We start from the raw sequence: 20,405 nt of genomic DNA, 5'->3' as shown, positions 1-20,405 counted from the left end.
AAAAGAAAAAAAATCAGAACAACAGAAATTTGCATACATTTTGCAGCTAAAACATGATAGCCTTCAATTGATGTAAATTTGGATTTGTATATACGAATGAATCGTATATAAAAGAGTACATTTAGGGAAACAAAGCCCTTGTTTTTTGAAAAACAGAAACTTACATATAATTTCCAGCTAAACCTAATAGCTGATAGATAACCTTCAATTCATGTAAATGTAGACTGAATTGTATGTATAAATGAATCGTATATAAAAGCGTACATTTAGGGGAAACAAAGCCTTTCTTTTCTGGACAACAGAAATTTGCTTATATATTTTCCAGCTAAACTCTCATAGCCTTCAATTGATATAAATGTAGACTGAATTGTATATACGAATGACTCGTGTATAAATGTGTACATTAAAGGAAACAAAGTCCTTTTCTGGACAACAGAAATTTGCATTTATTTTCCATTTAAAACCTGATAGCCTTCAATTGATGTAAATGTAGACTGCATAGTATATATTGAAGGATATAAAAGAGGATTTAGGGAATTTAAGGAAACAGAACCCTATTTAACTTCGTAATAAGAGAATGATCCATCTTTATTAAGATTTTTAACAAATTGTTAACGTAGTGTTGTGAAATATTAAACATGTATTAAAATGAATTAATCGGCATTTAAAAATTTATTTATTTATTAATCACTTACCAATTAATATATAATAAATCTTAAAAATGCCACTACTCAATTTAAATTTAAAAATCTCTTTAACTTCTGAGATGCCAAGAATTCTGCCTTGGCAACTATTCATTTTGTTTAATTCCTACATATCTGACTCCCGTATAATGAGGTGCAACTTAAAGTGAAAGTCACATGCTTAAATGAAAGCATGCTCAGACAGATTTCCATAAAATCTCGTCTCGAATTTATATAAATTCTGAATATTTTCTCTGAGTCTGTCATCTCAGCAGTTATTCTAGTTCTTAGTCAGGCTTTACATAGAGAATTTTTTAAAAAGAGAAGGAAGAAGCAAAGCTTTAATCAAGCAAAGCCTTTACTAAGCAAACTTACTTTTCCTCCTTAGGAAAAGCTTTGCTTAATAATGAAAAAAAGAAATAAAATTGTAATCTAAAGACACACTTCTCAAGCGTGTCGAATGCAAATGCATGAATACAATTTGGACCAAAAAGAGAACGAATGCTTTTAAGGTATGTGAATAAATGTAGTGTAAATGTGAATAAATGTGGTGTAAAGCAAAAATCATTTAGTTTCTAGGTTTATCAAATGATTTGCGTATTTTTACGCAAATGGCTTTAAAAAATCTCACCTACCTTGTGAACAAAAAAAGTTCTATTCCTATTCACTATTTAAATATTGGAGATCGACTAATAAATATTAAAAAAAATTTTATTTTTTTGTATTTTGCAGTATTAAAAAATATATTAATATAAAAGAAGTATTAAAACTAAGGAATATTTCTAAATAAATAAATTATTCATTCTTTTATTCAGAAACGACACAACATAATGAGAAATTATCATACCAAATTTGAATAAAAAATATCCATTAGATTTTAATTTATAAAAGTTTCCGTCAGAAATTTCTACTAAAGAAAAAAATTTCTGAAAATATGAATTAAAGATGTAAAAGAGTTTTATAGCGTGGGTAAATGAAAGTATGAAGACCAATGTAACTTCCTAAAAAGTTCGATTAGAAACATAATCCAAATATTTTTGGGTAGAAAGGTCTTCAAACCCCAAATATATTAAATTTAAAAGAAAATCATTTCATTAATTTTTCCGAATTAGTATTTATTTTTCCTTAATTATCATTAGATAAATATGTATTTGGTGAAAAATAGATAATTATTTTAAAAATACATTTAAAAGTTAATTTTCTTAAAATATATTCTAGCATATATGCTGAGATTTTATGAGATTTTGTGTTTTCCTGAACTAAAATTGGCTTTTAACTGTTTGAAAGTAACCGAGAGATAAAATATACACCTATATATGTATTCTAGAATATAATAGGAATTTTTATGAAAATTTTACATAATTTATTAAAAAGTAAAACGGCTTTTTAAAGAATAGTTAGGTTTAGTAAAAATGCAGCGTTACAGGACTGAACAACATGTTTACACATGATTTGAATTTTAAAAAAAACTCGATTTTTTTCTTTTAAATTGATACATTTTTATTGAATCATTAGTCACAGGATGGGGTTATATATGGAATAAGACATAGCACAAATGGTTTCCACGGTCCCTTACAGTAACATAAGCACTCTTTTATCGAAATTTTCCATGCCCGTTTTGTATAAATGTAGCTGAAATCCGTAGATGCAGCGTTGAACTCCTTCCTTCAATGCACGCATGATTGTAGGCTTGTTGGCATATAGCTTTGACTTCAAATAACTCCTGAAAAAGAAATCCAATGGTATTAAATTACACGATCTAGGGGATATTTCTCAAATTTTCGAACTGCGGCTACAAAGACTTTCATTATTTTTCAAATATTGTTCAACAATGAAAACCATGTAGTTCTTTCGTTTAACGCTCCAATTTTATTAACCTTAAACTAACTGCTGTAATATGAGTTTTTTTTCATAAGATTGCCAACACTTTACTGCAGAAATAAGGGAAAATTCAAAGCTTTCGTTAATCTTGAGACACCCTTTACCTTAATGAATTAACGGAGCACCCTGCATGTAATTTAATCTTTCTGCAATGGAAGTCTTGGGGAAGGTATTTTTTTTTTTTTTTTTGACAAAATTTCAAAAGTTATTTTATAGTTTGAGGCTATTGAATTTCAAACATTCTAATTTTGAATATTTTTATTATTATATCTGTATTATAAAGATTTAATATTAATATGTAAGGTGTTTCAGGGTTTAATAAAAAAAAATTGTTTTGACTTGTTTGAAAATTTTGATTAATTTTAGCACATTCAGAAAAATTGCCCATTTTTCTGGAAATTTTTCCAAAAGAGCCAATTTTTTAGTTAAATATTTACTAAATTACCAGTGTTTCATGGAATGCAAAATGAGCTATCAAGATTATTGGTCTATGGTTATTTTTTATACATTGTCAATTTACAAAGAAATTTGAAGAAAATAAAAATGTGTTCAATTTGTCACAGTTTGCGATATTTTATTCGTGTATAAACATATATTTGGAAATAAAACGCAAACAACGAAATTTGAGATATTTTTTATTTTATTTCCAAATGAGCTATCCCTCTAAATCAACAGCAAATAAAAGCTGTGTTTTAAAACTTATAAATCAAATACAAAATCATATCTTTTAGTCTTCGGTAAACATTATAAAACAACTTATTCACCTAAACCTTTATAAGATATAGGTATATATTAAAAAATAATTAAAGCAGTGATGGAACCATTAAAATACTACTTATTCTCTTATTTGAAGGAATATCATTATTGTAAAAGTTTATGGAGTTTTGTGTGACGCAAAGTATAAAAGTGGTTTCAAAAACATAAAACTCTATTTTGACGACAGAGCATAAGTGCAAAATGTGGAGCAAAATCATCCCTTCTGTTCTGGGCATTTTCTGCTTGGTGGTGTTAATTCAGAGCAAAGTGCCAGAACCAGATAATTTGGAGGATTATTATGATTGCTGGACATATGCCGAGTGCGTTTCAAGTAATGATATTGTTTATTCAAACTTAAATAAAGTAATGACTAAATAATTGAATAATTAAAATGAATGAATGAATAATTAAAATGAATAATTTTTATAGGAATACTTTTATTTACCTCTAGCTTAAAGCCGGTACAACTGTTGTACCAGATTTTTTTTACCTTTCCTTACGACTCTGGTACAATTGCTGTACCAGCAATGAGTTTGAATTTCGTTCCCACACTTGAACCTTCCAGCTGAACTCTAATTGCCTCGTAAAATCCCTTCCCTTTTGTGTCGCACCCCTTAAGGTCAGGAGATTTCCTCCAGCAATTGTTAGAATTATTGTTGGCTCTAGTAAGTCTTGTGAACCCTGCTTTGGCGGCATTTCTTTTTTAAGTAACATTCCTAAAAGGTATGGAATGAGTTTGCATAATTGCATTTGTGGGAAATACTCGTTGTAAACTTTCGTCTCTTCCACTGTTTCTTAATTATTTAACTTTATAAATTCCTCAATATTTTTAACTTAATATAATTTTGTAACTTTATAATAATATATGGTTATAGTTGGGCCCATATATTTGTCTAAATAATTGAACCAAAAATTTACTTGAAAGAATTTACTAATTATTTGAACAAGAAGAATTACTTGAAGTTTCATTTCTGACAGAATGGTATTATGAAGGCAATTGGCACCCTAAGCAAAATGTACTTCTTCGTTCCCATTCGTCAAAAATAATACAGAAAAACTAAATGGAACCTACGGGTTTTTTCAATCTTTCACTATATTTTACATTGAAAAGTGACAAATCACTTTGTTTTGTGCTGAGGCTTATCCCCCCCCCCCCCTTACTGGAGACTTGGGCATATATACTTCCCAGTCACTAATGTATTAATACAACACAATATTAAAACGACCTACAATTTTTTCAGGTTTAAATTTTAATAATTGAAATGGATATATCCCTACTAAAAATACATTTATGCTTTGATTTTTATGTAAGCTGTCGATTTCACCATTATTTTTAATAATTTATGAAATCGATTGATTAAATGATTTATAATTAATCATTCATTAAAAGTTATAATTCTAATTTTAAAATATTGAAGGAGGTTATTAAAATCTATCAAAAATAATAATTAGTAGTTTTTCTATATCAGAAGAGAAATATTAAAATCTTTATACCTTCATTTCAATCCACTGAGAAGTTACTAGACACTTAAATTATTCCATAAATATTTGCATCGAAATAAAATAAAGTAGCTGCATAAAAAAGTCAGGAGTTCTAGATTTCATTTTAAGCATTTCTGAAAGATAATCTAAATCAGTTGCAAGTAAAAATACTTGTATTTGATAACGAATGCTGATCATTTAGAATGCCAGATATACTGTTTTAAGTTTTTTAAAAAGTATTTTGTATAGTACTGAAAGTGCTACACAAAGTTTGCTGAAAGTACTACTTTTCAGCGTAATATTATCGCAGTGTAACTTTATATATCGAATTCTAAGTAAACCATATCTAATCTTACTTTTTAAAAATTAATTGTCTTAAATCTGGTAATTACCTACGCATTAGCAAATATTTCTGCCGAAAAATAATTTTTTGTTATGATTCAGGTATTTCTTGTCTGCAAAATTGAGCATAGTTTTCAAAAATACTACACTGCAATGAGCAATTGAAATTCTCAGCAAAAAAAAAAAAAAAATCGCTATGAATTGTAAGAATCGACAATAGAATTGGAAAATGTTACTAGTAATTATATTAAAAACCGTTCGAACTATGTTAGTAATAAAAATTATATTCGATTTTTGTGAGCGCAATATATTAATACTAAAACATTCAAAGATATTTTAATCTATAAAACAACAGATAATTGTTAGCTGTGTTATGCACAAAGAAATGGGAATATTTTTAAAAAGAAAATATAAACAGTTAGGATCATTATGCACGATATATAAATCGTCACATTTTATCAAAATTGATGAGTTAGAAGAATAACAAAATAAAATTCACAATCATGTATTCAAGCCTTATAAGAATGAAATTTACAGCTGCATTAATGCTTGAGAAATTTACTTAATTACAAATATGATTGCAAAATTGACAATATTTTGTTTAATGTGGTAAATAACAATACAGCAGTTATTCTATTTACAATTTATTCAATTTCATAATATTTAATTCAATACTTTCTCCTACAGAATTAGTAATCTAATGTTTTAGAAAAAAAAAAAAAAAAAACTGCAGAAAAAAGCTTTTACTAGGGTTCAGATATGGTAAAACAGCAAAAAGCCACCTGGTTACGACGACCAATTACCACTACGGGTGATCCAAATCAGAAAGGTTATTTCCAACAGTCGCCTCTAAAAGAAGGGGAACGCATCTTCTAGCTTTTCACACTGAATGCCTGTATTCAAAGTAACTTTTCTGAGTTTGGGTTCCCGAAGCTTAAAGGTTTTAATCCATTAAAAACCAGATTTTTTTCAGAAAATTTTTGAAGACCTAATATTTTAGTATGTAATGGGATTATCAATTATTATAAATCAACAGAATCTTGTAATCAGTTTTTTTTCTCAAGCATATAACCAAATGACACCTTTGGCATAGAATCAAAATTTCCATTATATTAATAGATTAACTGTTAACTTAATATTAGAATAGTGTATAAGTATTGAAAATATTAAAGTGTGTAAAATAAAAAATAAAAATTCTAGAATGTAAGGAAAGATTGAGGTCGTAATTTCGTTTTTCCAAACATAATTTCAATCAAGTAAAATTTTAGCATGTATTGAGCAATAAAATTTACTGCATCACTAAAAAAAAATTTATTTTTTCAGCTGGAGCACCCTATCAAAGCATACTGGGTTGTTTCAACTCTTTGACTTTCACGGTAAAATATTTCATTCTTCAATTTTTTGTGATAGTTTAATAATTAGTTTTCTATGTTAATTGAAATGCGTTTGCTCGTCTGCTTGTGTGGACATGGTAAGATTGAATTTATTACTATAACTGTAGTTTGTATAAAATTTTGGATAATCTTCGTCGTGAAATGCATGCGTTCATTGAGGAGAAACAAAACACACAAGGATTTTTCCATTCTTTTTTTTTTTTTTTTTTTTGTTATTGGTATCTAAAATTTAAATGACATATCCTTCTGTCACATTCTTATCTTCATTTTTTACACTTTACGTTTACGTTTACCTTACACTTACGTTTTGCTTGAGATTGAATTATTTTCATATATTTGAATCAAGAAAAATTAATTATTAAAGTAATCGTCACAGGATCTTTATTTATACTTATGTGTACTTCCACATTTGTAATCTTAATAATCAGGTTTCCAAAAATTAAAGTGCAGCTTGTTTCTCTAAGATCGAAATTAAAAAATAACAAGAGCACTAAAATTCACATTTTATATGCGTGCTAGTAACAAAATTTAAACCCTTTCGAGACGGGCCTGTCATATATGCATCACCAGTGGACGTCTCCCACAGCCAGGCGTACCATCTGTGCATTTCTGGAAACCGAATTCATGGGACAGTGATGCATATGTGCATCTAAACATTAATTATTTTTTATCGCCACTAGATAGCTCCTTGTGTCTCTAATTTTTGAAATAAATATAGCTTTGGTATGCTGACCTTCAGTTTGCTCATATTCAACCTCACTTTTGTATTTTACTCATCAGCCGATGATGCGGGGGAGGGAGACAAGAGTAATATAAATAAACCAAGCTGGGTTGTGTAATTTTCCACTTGATAGAATCATTCGTTTTTTTTTTTTTTTTTTTTTACTATTACTGTGTAACTATAGTCTTTTTCCGGTTATACCGTCAGTTCTGTTATATTTTGCGTAGCTTTTGGGTACAATTCGCGCACTTCTTTTTTTATTACGTAAAGCCTTGGTTTGGGTTTATTATGGCAAAAAAATGTCAGTGGAAGAATATGTTCATATTATGGATGAACTAATAATCTAAAAAGGTATAAAAAATGACCATATCTTAATCTTTATTTTTTGTGATTTTGTTCTTCCAAATAAGGCATAGCGACGCCAAACCCCTATCTTCTTGGATGATTCTTTTAGCGTACGCTCCGTCTTGTGCGTGCTTCTAGAATAGACGGCTCCCTTCCCAAAAGGGTTAAGAAAACTTACGTAAAAACAATAGATAGGATTTTTAATTTAAAGACTTGAATACTTACTTATATAGTAGTGAGAGAAATTGCGCAAAAATCTAACACTCATAAATTCATGTATAAGCTTTGTGAATGATTGTTGGTCTTTGATTCTTGCTGGTAGTGTCGTTGAAAATATCCAAGAGAGTCTAATAATGTCTAAGAGAAGTCGTTTACTGAATTCATTACAATGACGGTATATCAAATGGATAGAAATGGGGCTGTCCTAAGTTGAGGTCTTATGTATCTTGAATTGAAGTCAAACGACTATAGGATCAGTTTTAATCCGGGTATTCTGTATCTAGAAGACATACTTCAGGCCAACTACAACACCTGAGAGGACGTTATTTTACTTTCGGTCCGAAGGGAGAGAAAAACTATTGTGCTTCATCTCACGGTAGATCATTTTATTGCAACAGAGACAAGAATGTTCACTATTACAGTGCGAAGAAGCCTTCATAGTACAGGTCTATATGCAATTGCATTCTCTTCTGATCTCTTCACAAACAAGACCAAGTTCACACAGGAGAATGTTCAGATCGTCAGAAGATTTGTAGGGATTAACTCACTAGATACAACCACTCTATCATTAATGAAAGTCTCTGTTACAGAAGTGGTGGAATAATAGTTTGAGCAATGATCCGTCTCTTTATCACAAAAACCTACATGTGTTCTATGGAGGAATTTGGGACAGTGTGAGACATCGAGTCGTTTCTTGCCGCATATGCCTTTGCAAATAGTAATGATTTTCTGTGGAGAGACAACAATTCGTGGCCGCATCCAGTTCAGTTTATTGCAAACTATCTTGATGGGCCCAATAAGGAATGAAAGGCATGACTTCCTGCATCAACAGACCTGAATCCGATAGAAAATCTTAGGGACTACCTTGAGAAATAGGTTGTTGTTTTATATTTTCAAGGTCGTTAGATAGGCAGGAAGAAGGATTATTCCATGTTTGTTCTTCGCTTCCCATTTGATTGCCCGACGACATACTTTTCAGCATGGAAAGTCGATTCTGTTAATAGATTTCAACTTGAAGTGGATACATTCATTTTTAAAATCCATTTTTATAATGTTTTCGCGATATATTTCCACATGTAACTGTGATGCACTATTTTCTCCAAAATTGGAGTTTTTTGTCATTAGTGTAATTTTTGTTTCAAATCATGTTTGTGTTGAAAAGAAAATGTGTATAGTGTTGTTGTTGTGTTGTGATTTATAGCACTTTATAAGCCCTCTGACAGTTATCTATCAGCGATTTAAGCCGAGTGAGCGCCTCTGGGTTTTTCAGTAGCGCCAGATTGGGCCAAGAGTATGATTTAGTTACTTCATGCGTCACATTCGCTTCCACAACCCTTTTTTACAGGGCGGCACATTCTCAAACCTCACAAATAGAACACAGAAGAACATCCATGCCCAAACAGGGACTTGAACCAGCCCAGATCACGGGGAAGACGCGTTACTCTATGCCAGGACGCCGGCGTGTATAGTGTATTCCATTAAAAAAACTATTTGGTCTACAATTCAACCAAATTTCCCAAATTTCTTGTTTCTATGATCATTCAATCTTAAATTAGACAGGAAAGACAGGTTTAACTTTAACTTTTAGAAACAATAGTTATATTTATGGTAAGAGTTAAAGCTATGAAATGTTGAAGCTACATAATGTAAAACTGTGTTCCATAAAGTAAAAATATGATTAGTATTAATACTCAATAACATCCCATTACTCTATATTTGCATAAAACATGTTTCATTCGTATAAAATATGAAAGCACAAAAACATTTAAAATCATCTTTAACATTATATTTAATCAAAATGAGAAAATCTATAACACCATAGTTCTATTTTTCATTGCATCTTTTATACTAGAGTATATTAATACCTCTTAGTTTCTCGAAATATAACAAACAACTTCAGAGATTTATTAAAAACAAAATAAAAATTTTTAAAAAGTTCTAATTTTTTTTATGTTACATTATTAGTAATTTGTAAGGAAAATATTTACAAACTATAATATGGAGGCAAGAATTTTCAAAATTTCTTTTCCATCGCTAACGGCTATTAAAAATAAGTCGTCAGGCTTTGTCTTAATCTTCAATTAGATGGCTTTCTAAATACGATTTGCAAATAAAAAATATTTTTAATGTGAGTTAAATATAATTAATCTTTTCAAGTATCCTTCTCTCTAATGTAAATTAAATTTAATTTATTAAATTATTTTTTGGAGTTCTGCTGTTGTTTATTTGCTCTATACAGGGCAAATTCAAGAGAAAATTAATTATTTTATTCGCAATTCCGAAATTTCAAATGAGGCCTTTTTTATTATAAATAGCTTTTTATTATTATTAGAACTTTATTATTAAATTTTATTAAACATTTGTATATTTTATTAATAAACATTATTATATTTCATTATTAAATTATGAAAACAATTTGAAAAAATCTATTAAATCTATTAATAATGTTTCTAATGTTACAGAAAAACTGTTGTCGCAATTTCATTTATACAGATATTTCGTTTCTGCTTTTAGGAAATTCAACCAATATTCCACTATGTGAATGAAAGCTTTTATGAGTACCATACCAAAAGCATACCCGTGGCAATCAAAGAATATTGTGCCTTAAATGGAGACGAACAAGTAAGCTATTTTTAAGAAATAATTTGTAAAAATAAGTTTTTTATAAGTTCTATATAAATAAATTGTTTGGCGATATTTTCATTCAGTTGCCTCAAACAATTGCAGAAAAAATTTTCAACATAAATATTTTAGTTTTAGGAAAATGAGGTGCATTTTATAGCTTCACTATAATATTAGGATATAAATTTTGATTTTATAATAATTAAATTTAGAGATAAAAATTTACATTTATGTTTTTGCTAATAAATGAAATTTTATTATGAATATTTATTACAAAACTGAAAGTTCATTATTATATTTCAATAATTTTACTTTATATAATAATTATAAATATATTTCATCTAATAATCCTATAAAATAAATAATTATAAATAATATAAATATAAAATTATAATTACAAATTTATACTAATAATAATTATATATTTTATGATATAATATATATTATATAATTGTACATAAAATAAATATTATAATGAATGTTTTAAATATATTTTATATAATAATTATTATTCAATAAAAATTTATTATTCATTTATTTATTCATAAATAAAGGGAAATTATATATTAATTTTAATGCATTACATTTAATAATTGCATTAAATTCTTTGTGTTTCCACATATTGTATATTCTTCATTCTTGTCTTTTTTCACAGGTGAACGCTTATGATAAGACCCTCAAGGGTATTTTCAGCTACCAGGATGTAAGTATTACAACTTTAAATAGTTATTAATTTATCTTGCTATTAATTACCCGATATGGTAAACTTTATTACGTCTCCTAACGTATCTTCACATTTAAAAGGCTCGTGGGAAGAGTGACCTGGAAAAAAGATCTCCGCTTCAAAACAGGGGGTTTCAGGTTCGAGACCCAATTTCATTGAAAACCGTTGTGTAAGTAGGTCTAGTGGGTGCTGCATCCGACGGGGCCAAACATTCGCTCTCGGGTGCGGAAGCATGGAAAGGGGGTGCAAGCCAAAATGTCACGCTCGTCATCTGACCGGGGATAAAAATTACTCAGTCCATCCCAAAATTGCCGTAGTGTTGCTTTAAAACAATTAATATAATTTAACTGAGCTGTTCAAAAAGATAAATGAAATGCAAAATGCAGTTTTATGTGAGTCCGCATATTACCATTTTAATATTAAGAAAATCCACATGGCTATAATAAATATATTTTTTAAAATTTTCGCAGAATGATGTTTTATGATTTTATTCGTATTTTAAATCCAAAATTTTTTAACAAAGCAAATCATACTTTTAAAAATATTAAACATTTTCCTTGGTAAATTATTGCATTAATATGTAATTTATAAATAGTATTTTTTTTTTCACTCAGGCGATGAACATTATAATTTTGGAAACTTTTTTTACAAAAACTAAATATTTCTAGATTTGAAGAATTATTTTTGGTAGCTGAAAAATACTATGTAAAATAAAAATAAGAAATCATGAACTAGATGAAAGAAGTTTTGTATTTAATTTATTGGACAAGATATTGTTTTAAAATAGGAAATACTCAGCAAAAAAGTAAAAATATTAGTGTGGAATTAAGTATTTTTTGCAACATAAACTTTCAATGGACAATTTGGAGCAATTTCAGGGAAATTTACAACTTTGTTTTGAATATCAGTTGCATTCTTAAATAAGTAAATCCTCCTTTAGTTTGGAAAAATGCGAATTAGAATGATTGCAAGTCATGACATTAGTACACGCCATATTTTAATCAACAGCTCATTCTCAGTAGCTTTGCTTCAAAGTGAAAAAAAAAAATAGTCCCTGCATTTAAACATATTTTTAATTCAATCTATAGAAAAGAAGTCTAAAATTATTATATGGATATCATATTATGGATAATAATATGATAACCGAATTTAGGATTTATTTTACAGCAGTAAAAATTTGTATGGATTTAGAGGCATGCCAAGAAGCTCAATTTTCCAATGGTAATTAGATTTCTACACTAAGCGGAATTAATGTGATGAGAATTACTTTAAGCGGAAAACTCTTTTTTCTTTTTGTCATTTGCGAACATATAAATGACTAGTTTTTGTTGTTTCCTAATGACACTTGTCATACGCAAGCCAGTTGACTAAATCAGGGATATTATGCATAAAGAACGTCTTGTTTTTCAGTACGCCATCTAGGGCCAAACGTACGACTTAGCTATTCATGCGTCACAGCCCTTTTCATGGGGCTTACTTCAATCATGCATTTCATCCACAGATCGTAATTTATATCTGAATCAGAGAAAGATCACCTCTGAACCAGTACCCCAACTGGTATTACCTCGACATGGAGGACTTTGGGACCAAGACAGATTTATGGTGCATCAGCCACCACATACACGGAGAGTCTCGTCCGGCGGGGTTCGACCTCATAGACCAAGGCATGCGTATCCAGCGCCTTACCAACCAGGCTATCCCAGCCCTTGAATTTATGACCATGTTTATATCAACACACTATCAGAAACTTTTGTTGGGTACTTGCTCTTCTGGTTAATTTTTATTCAACTATAAAACTTACTTTCATTTAACTCCGGCTTCTCACTACCCTATGCTTATGCTCAATGTTATTTGTTTTTCTATTTTCTAGGGCGGTCTAACTTCTCTTGAAATACGCAGAAATAAAACTATCCACCTAAGAAATCCTTAAATTCTAACGCGGAAAATATTGCCTCTTTATCTTTTGCCTATATTGGCTCCAAATATTGCTTCCTTATCTTTTGCTTATATTGATTCCAAATATTGCTTCCTTATCTTTTGCTTATATTGATTCCAAATATTGCCTCTTTATCTTTTGCTTATATTGATTCCAAAAATTGCCTCTTTATCTTTTGCCTATAATGACTCTAGGGAATCTTTGTCCCTATTTTATTCAGAAGAAATTTTTATAATGCTTTTATATTACTGTTCATTATTTGCAATTTTGTAGAACATCCTGCATTCCTTTTAAAATCATATCAGCAACCATGTGACAACAATTGACTTATCGACCTTTGGAATAAAGTGGCATCAACGGATATATCAGAAAATTATATTTTGTAATTTCATGAAAATTGCAGAGCATAGTAATTGTTTTGTGTTTTAAAACAATTATAACTTCATAAGCATATTTTTTATAACGTTTCGCTAAAGAATTTTTGCTAGGATTTCTTGCTTTCAAAACAGTTTTAATTTCATATCATAAATAATCAAAAATTATTATATGGTAATAGCTGTTTCAAACAACGGAATATATCTAATCGTTCGAACTTAGCAACCGGCATGCTCATAATGGCTATCTTAGGAATGTTGAAAACGTAGTATGCTCACCTACAAAAACACGCATGCGACACATAAAACACAGGTAAAATAACAGAAAAATTAAAACAATGTATTAGTATAAAGTGACAAGCATTTTTAATAAAAAGTTGACTATCAATCATCTCTGATAATATTATTTTATTTCTTTATTGGTAATGATGGGATTCGTTATAAAAGACATTAATTAATTGATTGAATTGTAAAAAAGACTAGAAATACATGGACACTATGATATTTACCATGAACATGGTAACAGCAAGGCAATTACCATGTTATGAAGACATTAATCATGTTCATGCGTAAGAATATATTTGAATGACGTATTATTCAGGATGTTTTAGGAACCTGAGATTAACCTTTTCCGACGATAGTTATTCGCTAACGTGGAAAACTAGCAGCTTTTACGATTCCTAAATACACGAATAATCTGAATTCATCCTATTCCTAAATATAAACGACTTCTCCTTTCATCTATTCTCACACTTTTTTTTTTTTTTTTTTTTTTTTTTTTTTTTGAGGACCGCGTTGATCTGGTGGTAAAGTCTCGATTTCGGAACCGGAGGGTTTCAAGTTCGAGAGCCGATTCCACCGAAAAATTTTGTAAGCGGGTCTGGTGCACATTAAATCTGTTGGGTCCTCCCACTGATGTATTGCTGAAGCTTGGAGAGAGGGTGCCAGCTCAGGTGTCGACCTCTTCATCTGACCGCGGTTCAAAATGACGAGTTCTGGTTCAAAATAGCCCTAGTGTTGCTTTAAAACGGCACGTTAATACAACTAAACTAAACTCGCCCCTTATTTGAGGAAATAAACATCTCTTGAACAATGCGCAAATACACGGAAGGTTTCCAAATCTGTTAATGAACAAGTTCATCATTTCATTGCAGTTGTGTTCAAACATCCCTTTAAAAAATTTGCACGGGATATTCATTTTTAACGATATTGCTTTCGGTCGTTAAGTAATAACGTATCGATTATTTTTTTAGATGGCATGCGATTCTCCACAAATGAAACATGAATGCAAAAGTTCAGAGAAATTATTGGTAAGTAATGCAACACTTCATTCGTTTTATTTTATGATCTTGAACAGTGGATTGAGCTGTACATTATTATTATTTTCTGGGCTTATATGTTCCTGTTATATTCTGTACATATACATATAGGATTGCATATTATATTCTGGTAATACGTACAGGATTATATCAATTCTCTTTCCTGGCATTTAAATTCCAATGAACTGATGGTAATCAATTGTCAAAATTAACTCGGTGAATGGCAAAGGCATTTCTTTTAGAGCAAATATTATGAGAACAGCTGATATTTCAGAGGATGGGATCGTCATTTATTATATAGACGTAGTATAAAGAAGTAGAAAGGAAAGAAAGGAAAATATTAAATAAATCAAAGCAAATTTATGAGAGAAAATACGAATGACACTAGGAATGAAACGGATCAGAAAATGGAAAGCTCCACAACAAGAGCATGACGTCCTAAGTTTTATTCTGAAACTAAAGGGCATCTTTTGTAGATTTCTTTCGAACTTTGATGAAATTCTCTGAAATTGGAGATTTTCAGCTCAAATTCCGGTAAAGTCTATCTGTCTAGCAGTTTGAGCAGGAGAAAACACGATAAAACAAAGAGAATTAGATATGGATAACATTCGGTGCACGTTTAACTTCTATAGTGTAGATACCTATAAAGGTTTGAGCCAAATCCAAACAGGAGTTAGATATCTACGGGTTCTGTACTTACAGAAACATGTAAGCGCGATAACCTAAAAACACGATAAGAGAAATATATCAAATTTGGTATTGATTTTATGTCAACATTTCCATTACAGCCATTTGGTTTGGTTAGAAAAAACATGTCTGAAGTACAAATTCGATTTTCGGATACTAATAGCCACATGCTATGAATTAATTGCTAAAAGACTTAGATTGAGTAAAAATACTAAATACACGCCAAAGGTTAATATTTCATAACTATGGTACGCCAAAGTCACGCAGGACATTATCTGCCTTATCCAAGGTCCACAGTTTTTATGGTGGATGAGGAGTAGTACCTTTGTTAGAGAGAATGTGAGGAGATTTAAGAAAGACCCATCTGGCTGTTTTGACTGACAGGAGGTGAGAATGGAAAAGCAGATTTGGATAACCGCAAAAACCCGTGAAACAATTTTCCAGCCATTTTCGTGATATAATCTTTCAGTCTCTCTCTTCTGAAATCAGCTATTACAATTGAATCCCTGATTTAGTTCGATATCCTCATAATAACTTTATTTTGATTTACTTGCAGCGGTTAGTTTCCACTGTCAGACCACAGATGGGAGATTGTACAAAAGTATGGGCATGGATATTTGCTTATATGAAATCACTGCTTTTGAATAACAATTTAGATTATGTACCAATCAGAAATAAACATAAAAAGAGTTTTTTTTTCAAAACTTTTTTTGTATTATTGGCTTGATGGTCATTTCAATGTTGATTTAATGCATTAATATTTGATTGATGTATACTCCATTTGATTTGATTGATATACTAACCAGTTTTTGATGAAGCATTTCTCTTTCTATTCGTCAGAGCAGAAATTCATAGTGAAATATTTATTATAAATTTTAAGAAAATAAATTGTAGTATAAAGAAGTAAATTTTGGAGTGCAATACTAGAGATTTTATCTGAAACAGATCATTCCCTTATGTTAAAGCTTCTGATTTCGGAATAATTCTATTGACATAGAAGTGCATTTATGCAGATTTTGATATATTAACAATTCATTCAGATATACGAATAGAAAGAGGGTTTAATAGTAATCAATTGTTCCTTTTTCTAAATAAAATAAGCATAGTATTACCGATGTTCATAGTTAATTAATTACCAAATATCTCCCACGAGTATTTAAACAATTTTGCAATGTTCTATGAACAACTATTTCTGTGCTCTTTCTTTTAGTATAAAGGCTATATCATCATCACATGGCAAGTACTAAAAATTATATAAGTTATTTATCAAAATTTAATACAACGAGGAAACCTAGAAGCAAGGGAACATGATATTGCTCTACGATAAACAGCTCTTAATGCAAAAAGCCTTTGAAAGGTCTTATATAACAATATTGCCTTATGGTGAAAATACTGTATTTTGGAAATATGCTGATTTATATTTAAGAATGGCTGCAACATTGACATATTCCATATAATGCCTTATTTATGTCAAATGTAATATTTCTTATAATAAATTATCAGTTAAATCCTTCTTTCGTAATATCCACTACTTCAAAATGTTATGCACTATAGAACGGACTTATCTTATTCCAAACTGGTCAGAACTTTATTTTTTGGCAGTAATACAGTAATCTTTTTTACAGGAAGTTTTCAAATATTTTCTCTGCATATTTAGAAGTTTTATCTGTCAGTAAATTTGAGAAAATTTAAAATCTTCACCAGATGTAGATATCGTGATATTTGAAACAGTTCTATATCTTTTAGAACACAGATTCAGAGTGAAAAAGGTAAATAAATTGCAGTATTTAAAGTTAGGATTTTGAGTGTGATATTGAAGATTTTATCTGGAACAAATGATTGTCTTATGTTTAAGCCTTTGATTTCTGAAACTAATTCTGTTGATATACATGAGTATTTATATAGAATTTGATTTTGAATCTTTTCAAGCATGCTCATCATCGTAGCTATCACTATTTTGAAACAATGTTCATGAATTACTTACCTTCTGTAAAAAAATGCTTTACAAAAAATAGGAAATAGGCAGGCTTCCCTAATTCAATTTAAATAATATAATGCAATACCCTTCATATAAAATATTTTTCTTATTTTTACTTGCATTCATTCCATGATCGGTTTTTAAAATCAATTTTACATTAACTTTTGAAAACAAGTGTAGTTTTAAAAATCTGTTTTACGATCCTTTCACTTTACATCATCATTTTTAGTAAAATAAGAGGCGAAAGGTTCACAATACAGTAACATGCATTTTACAATTCTGTCCCAATTTTTTTTTGTTTTCATCAGTGTATATATTTATTTTATTATTTAAACTGTATAATTATAGTTTATTAATTTGAACAATATTTGTTTTTTAATTATGTTTGTGTGCTTATATTTATGAGTCGACATCTTATCACAACTTTTATTTTATTTTCAGACCTGCTTTTTCTCCCTTCTCAATAAATTGAAGAAACAGGACATGTGCAAATTAAATTAATGAGGTGTATGAATGAACGGCATGCTGCACGCATAGAAAATCACGATAGAAATTCCTTTTTTTTTATCTGTAAGAAATAAAATCGTTTTTCAGAAATAAAATCCTTGCACTTATTTAGAAAAAGGACTTTGAATCTGAGCTTATTATTATGTTTGCATGAGAAATTACTTTTTATAAAATGAATCTAATTTAGAATCCTGCGTTGTAATCGCTCAAATGATGAAACATTGCATACATTTACAACATCTGCACAAAATGACATCAACATTACACACACTTACTCAAATTATAAATTGAATTAATTTGAACTAATTCATTGATGAATTAGAATGAATCTACTTTACATAACTTAACTGAATATGATCTCGAATATATTTGTTAACTTCACAGAATACACGCATATTTCTCAACAAATGCATACACATATGCATGATAAAAAAAAAAGAATAAGTGTTCTGCCGTCAGGATTTTAGTTTACTTGCACTGTATGTCATGTTGACAATAAAACTTCGTAGGCCAGTAACGTGCCCACTTTTTAACCCTTTTACTTTAAAATATTTATAAAATATTATGATTTCGTTATCAAGGCCACATATGAAATTTCATATTTCTTACTTGCTACGGTTCTAAGAGCATTTACGTAACCTGCAACAGATTGACCGAAAGAACAGCGTGGATTAAAAGTTGGCAGTTCAAACCCCATTCCAAGGATTAAAAGCTGAAAGAGATTTTAAAAGAAAGTTATTTTTATTTAATAATTACATAAATTATTTTCTTCAAAACAAATGTAAATTCTTAGTTTAAATAATATCCCAAATGATATATCGATACGATATCGATTTTTTTTTTGGTTTAATAATGCAAACATTAACTGTTTTTTCACGAAACTCTCTTCTCAATAGTTGAATAATGAAAGATAAATGTCATCTCAATCTTAATAATTAATAATAACTTTCAATGAAAACCAGTAGTCATTAGTGGCAATCGATTTGTGATAAAATGTGTACTAAATATCAGTACATAAGTCTAATCTGTATTTAAAACCCTGATGGTATCTTTACTTGCACATTAACTCCTTATGGGGGGATAACTAATTAATAAACTCGTAATTAAGATTGAGCACCCTCCAGCATGGTGGTTGGTTCCCGCCACCCTGGTGGGGACAGAAAAAAGTGTGTGTCTGGCTTCTCCCAACATGACGGCTTCTCCCAAGGGTCTGAAAAGGGAAGGGTTGTACCGTGGCCGGTGATGACTCTTAGGTCTCAATACAGTTCTCACCAGTGGTGCTGTTTTTGTGGTACGATCATTCAGAATTTACTGTGGGCCTTCGTATGGGTCTGAGTAACCAGTATAAAGTTACTGACATATTAATCTATATTCAGTCATTTATTTTAGAATATAAAACTCATTCAATACAAGTTTTTTCTGTTTTTATTTCACATGTTTATTTCCATTCATTAATATGTGAAAGTAATTTTCACTTGGGAAACCAGTGGTTTTATTATTAGAGTCAAGGATGGGACTGAAAAGTGAAAATTACATAAAAACTTTACCATAATGTAGAAGCAATGGGATATTTAATGTAGAAAAATTTACACGTTTTAAGAAGCAACGTTATTTTAAGTACTTCGAGCTATATCCAGATGAAGAAAGAAATGTCGAAGATATGTTTTATACTAGTTTTTTAAGTAGGTGTCTGGATTTCTTAATAAAGATGTTTAAAAAATAATTCATCTACATTTGGGTGTATATCCAATAAAATGAGCAATATCCAAGTGAATAAAGGGAGTGCAATATCTAATAAATTCATTTATATAATGGAATTATTTCTTTACAAGGATATAAGATTTTTCAATACCAAAAAAAATCGTGTATTTTTTCTAAATTTCTAAATATATTTTCAAAAATACAAAAAAATAAATTCAACATACTGAATAAAATGCAACAATATATACATAATAAAGATATTATTCGCTCTGGATTCACTTAATTTTGAAGATAATTTTTTCTTTTTTAAACAATTTTCTTAAAATCCATACATATTTTTATTAAATATATATGAATTATTTTATTTATATATCTTAGTTTCGTATCTTAGCAATGATTAGGATATTTGGTTACTGATTTATTTCATTATCAGTAACCTTTCATTATTTTTATTCCTATGAAAATAAAGTGCTGAATTGTTTTTGCATATATTTCATAAACAATACATATCAAAATTAGAAAAAAGTTACATGAAAATAAAGTGTCGGAACTCTGCTTTATGTTTCCACGTTCCTGCGTTTCTACAAAAATACTATATGTTCTATAGATAGTATATGCAGGTTGTTCTATAAAATCACATAGTAATTAAAGTCTGCAATAGAGTCTTAAATTCAAAATAACTCAAAGATTGTAGTTAGTATGAAGCTCTACATTTCAATTCAAATCTGAATATT

At 29.4% G+C, this 20,405-nt stretch overlaps 2 protein-coding genes across 2 annotated transcripts in view; one reads left to right on the top strand and one right to left on the bottom strand.

Moving 5' to 3' along the window:
- LOC129971658 (uncharacterized) overlaps nt 1-20,405 on the bottom strand; it is a 180,589-nt gene that overhangs the window by 67,403 nt on the left and 92,781 nt on the right. The window lies entirely within an intron of this gene.
- LOC129971708 (uncharacterized) lies at nt 3,502-18,145 on the top strand. Its single transcript, XM_056085687.1, has 6 exons — nt 3,502-3,651; nt 6,468-6,520; nt 10,338-10,445; nt 11,101-11,148; nt 14,733-14,789; nt 17,905-18,145. The coding sequence occupies exons 1-6, from the start codon at nt 3,522-3,524 to the stop codon at nt 17,962-17,964; spliced, it is 456 nt and encodes a 151-aa protein (XP_055941662.1). The 5' UTR covers nt 3,502-3,521; the 3' UTR covers nt 17,965-18,145.

This window comes from Argiope bruennichi, chromosome 1 (assembly GCF_947563725.1).
Source record: "Argiope bruennichi chromosome 1, qqArgBrue1.1, whole genome shotgun sequence".
Taxonomy (NCBI): domain Eukaryota; kingdom Metazoa; phylum Arthropoda; class Arachnida; order Araneae; family Araneidae; genus Argiope; species Argiope bruennichi.
This window is presented reverse-complemented; position numbering and strand designations above follow the sequence as displayed.

Coding starts and splice junctions, on each gene's coding strand:
- LOC129971708 (XM_056085687.1), top strand. CDS start 3,522: ATGTGGAGCAAAATCATCCCTTCTGTTCTGGGCATTTTCTGCTTGGTG. Junction 6,521..10,337: donor TCAACTCTTTGACTTTCACG/GTAAAATATTTC, acceptor TTCTGCTTTTAG/GAAATTCAACCAATATTCCA. Junction 14,790..17,904: donor AAAGTTCAGAGAAATTATTG/GTAAGTAATGCA, acceptor TTTTATTTTCAG/ACCTGCTTTTTCTCCCTTCT.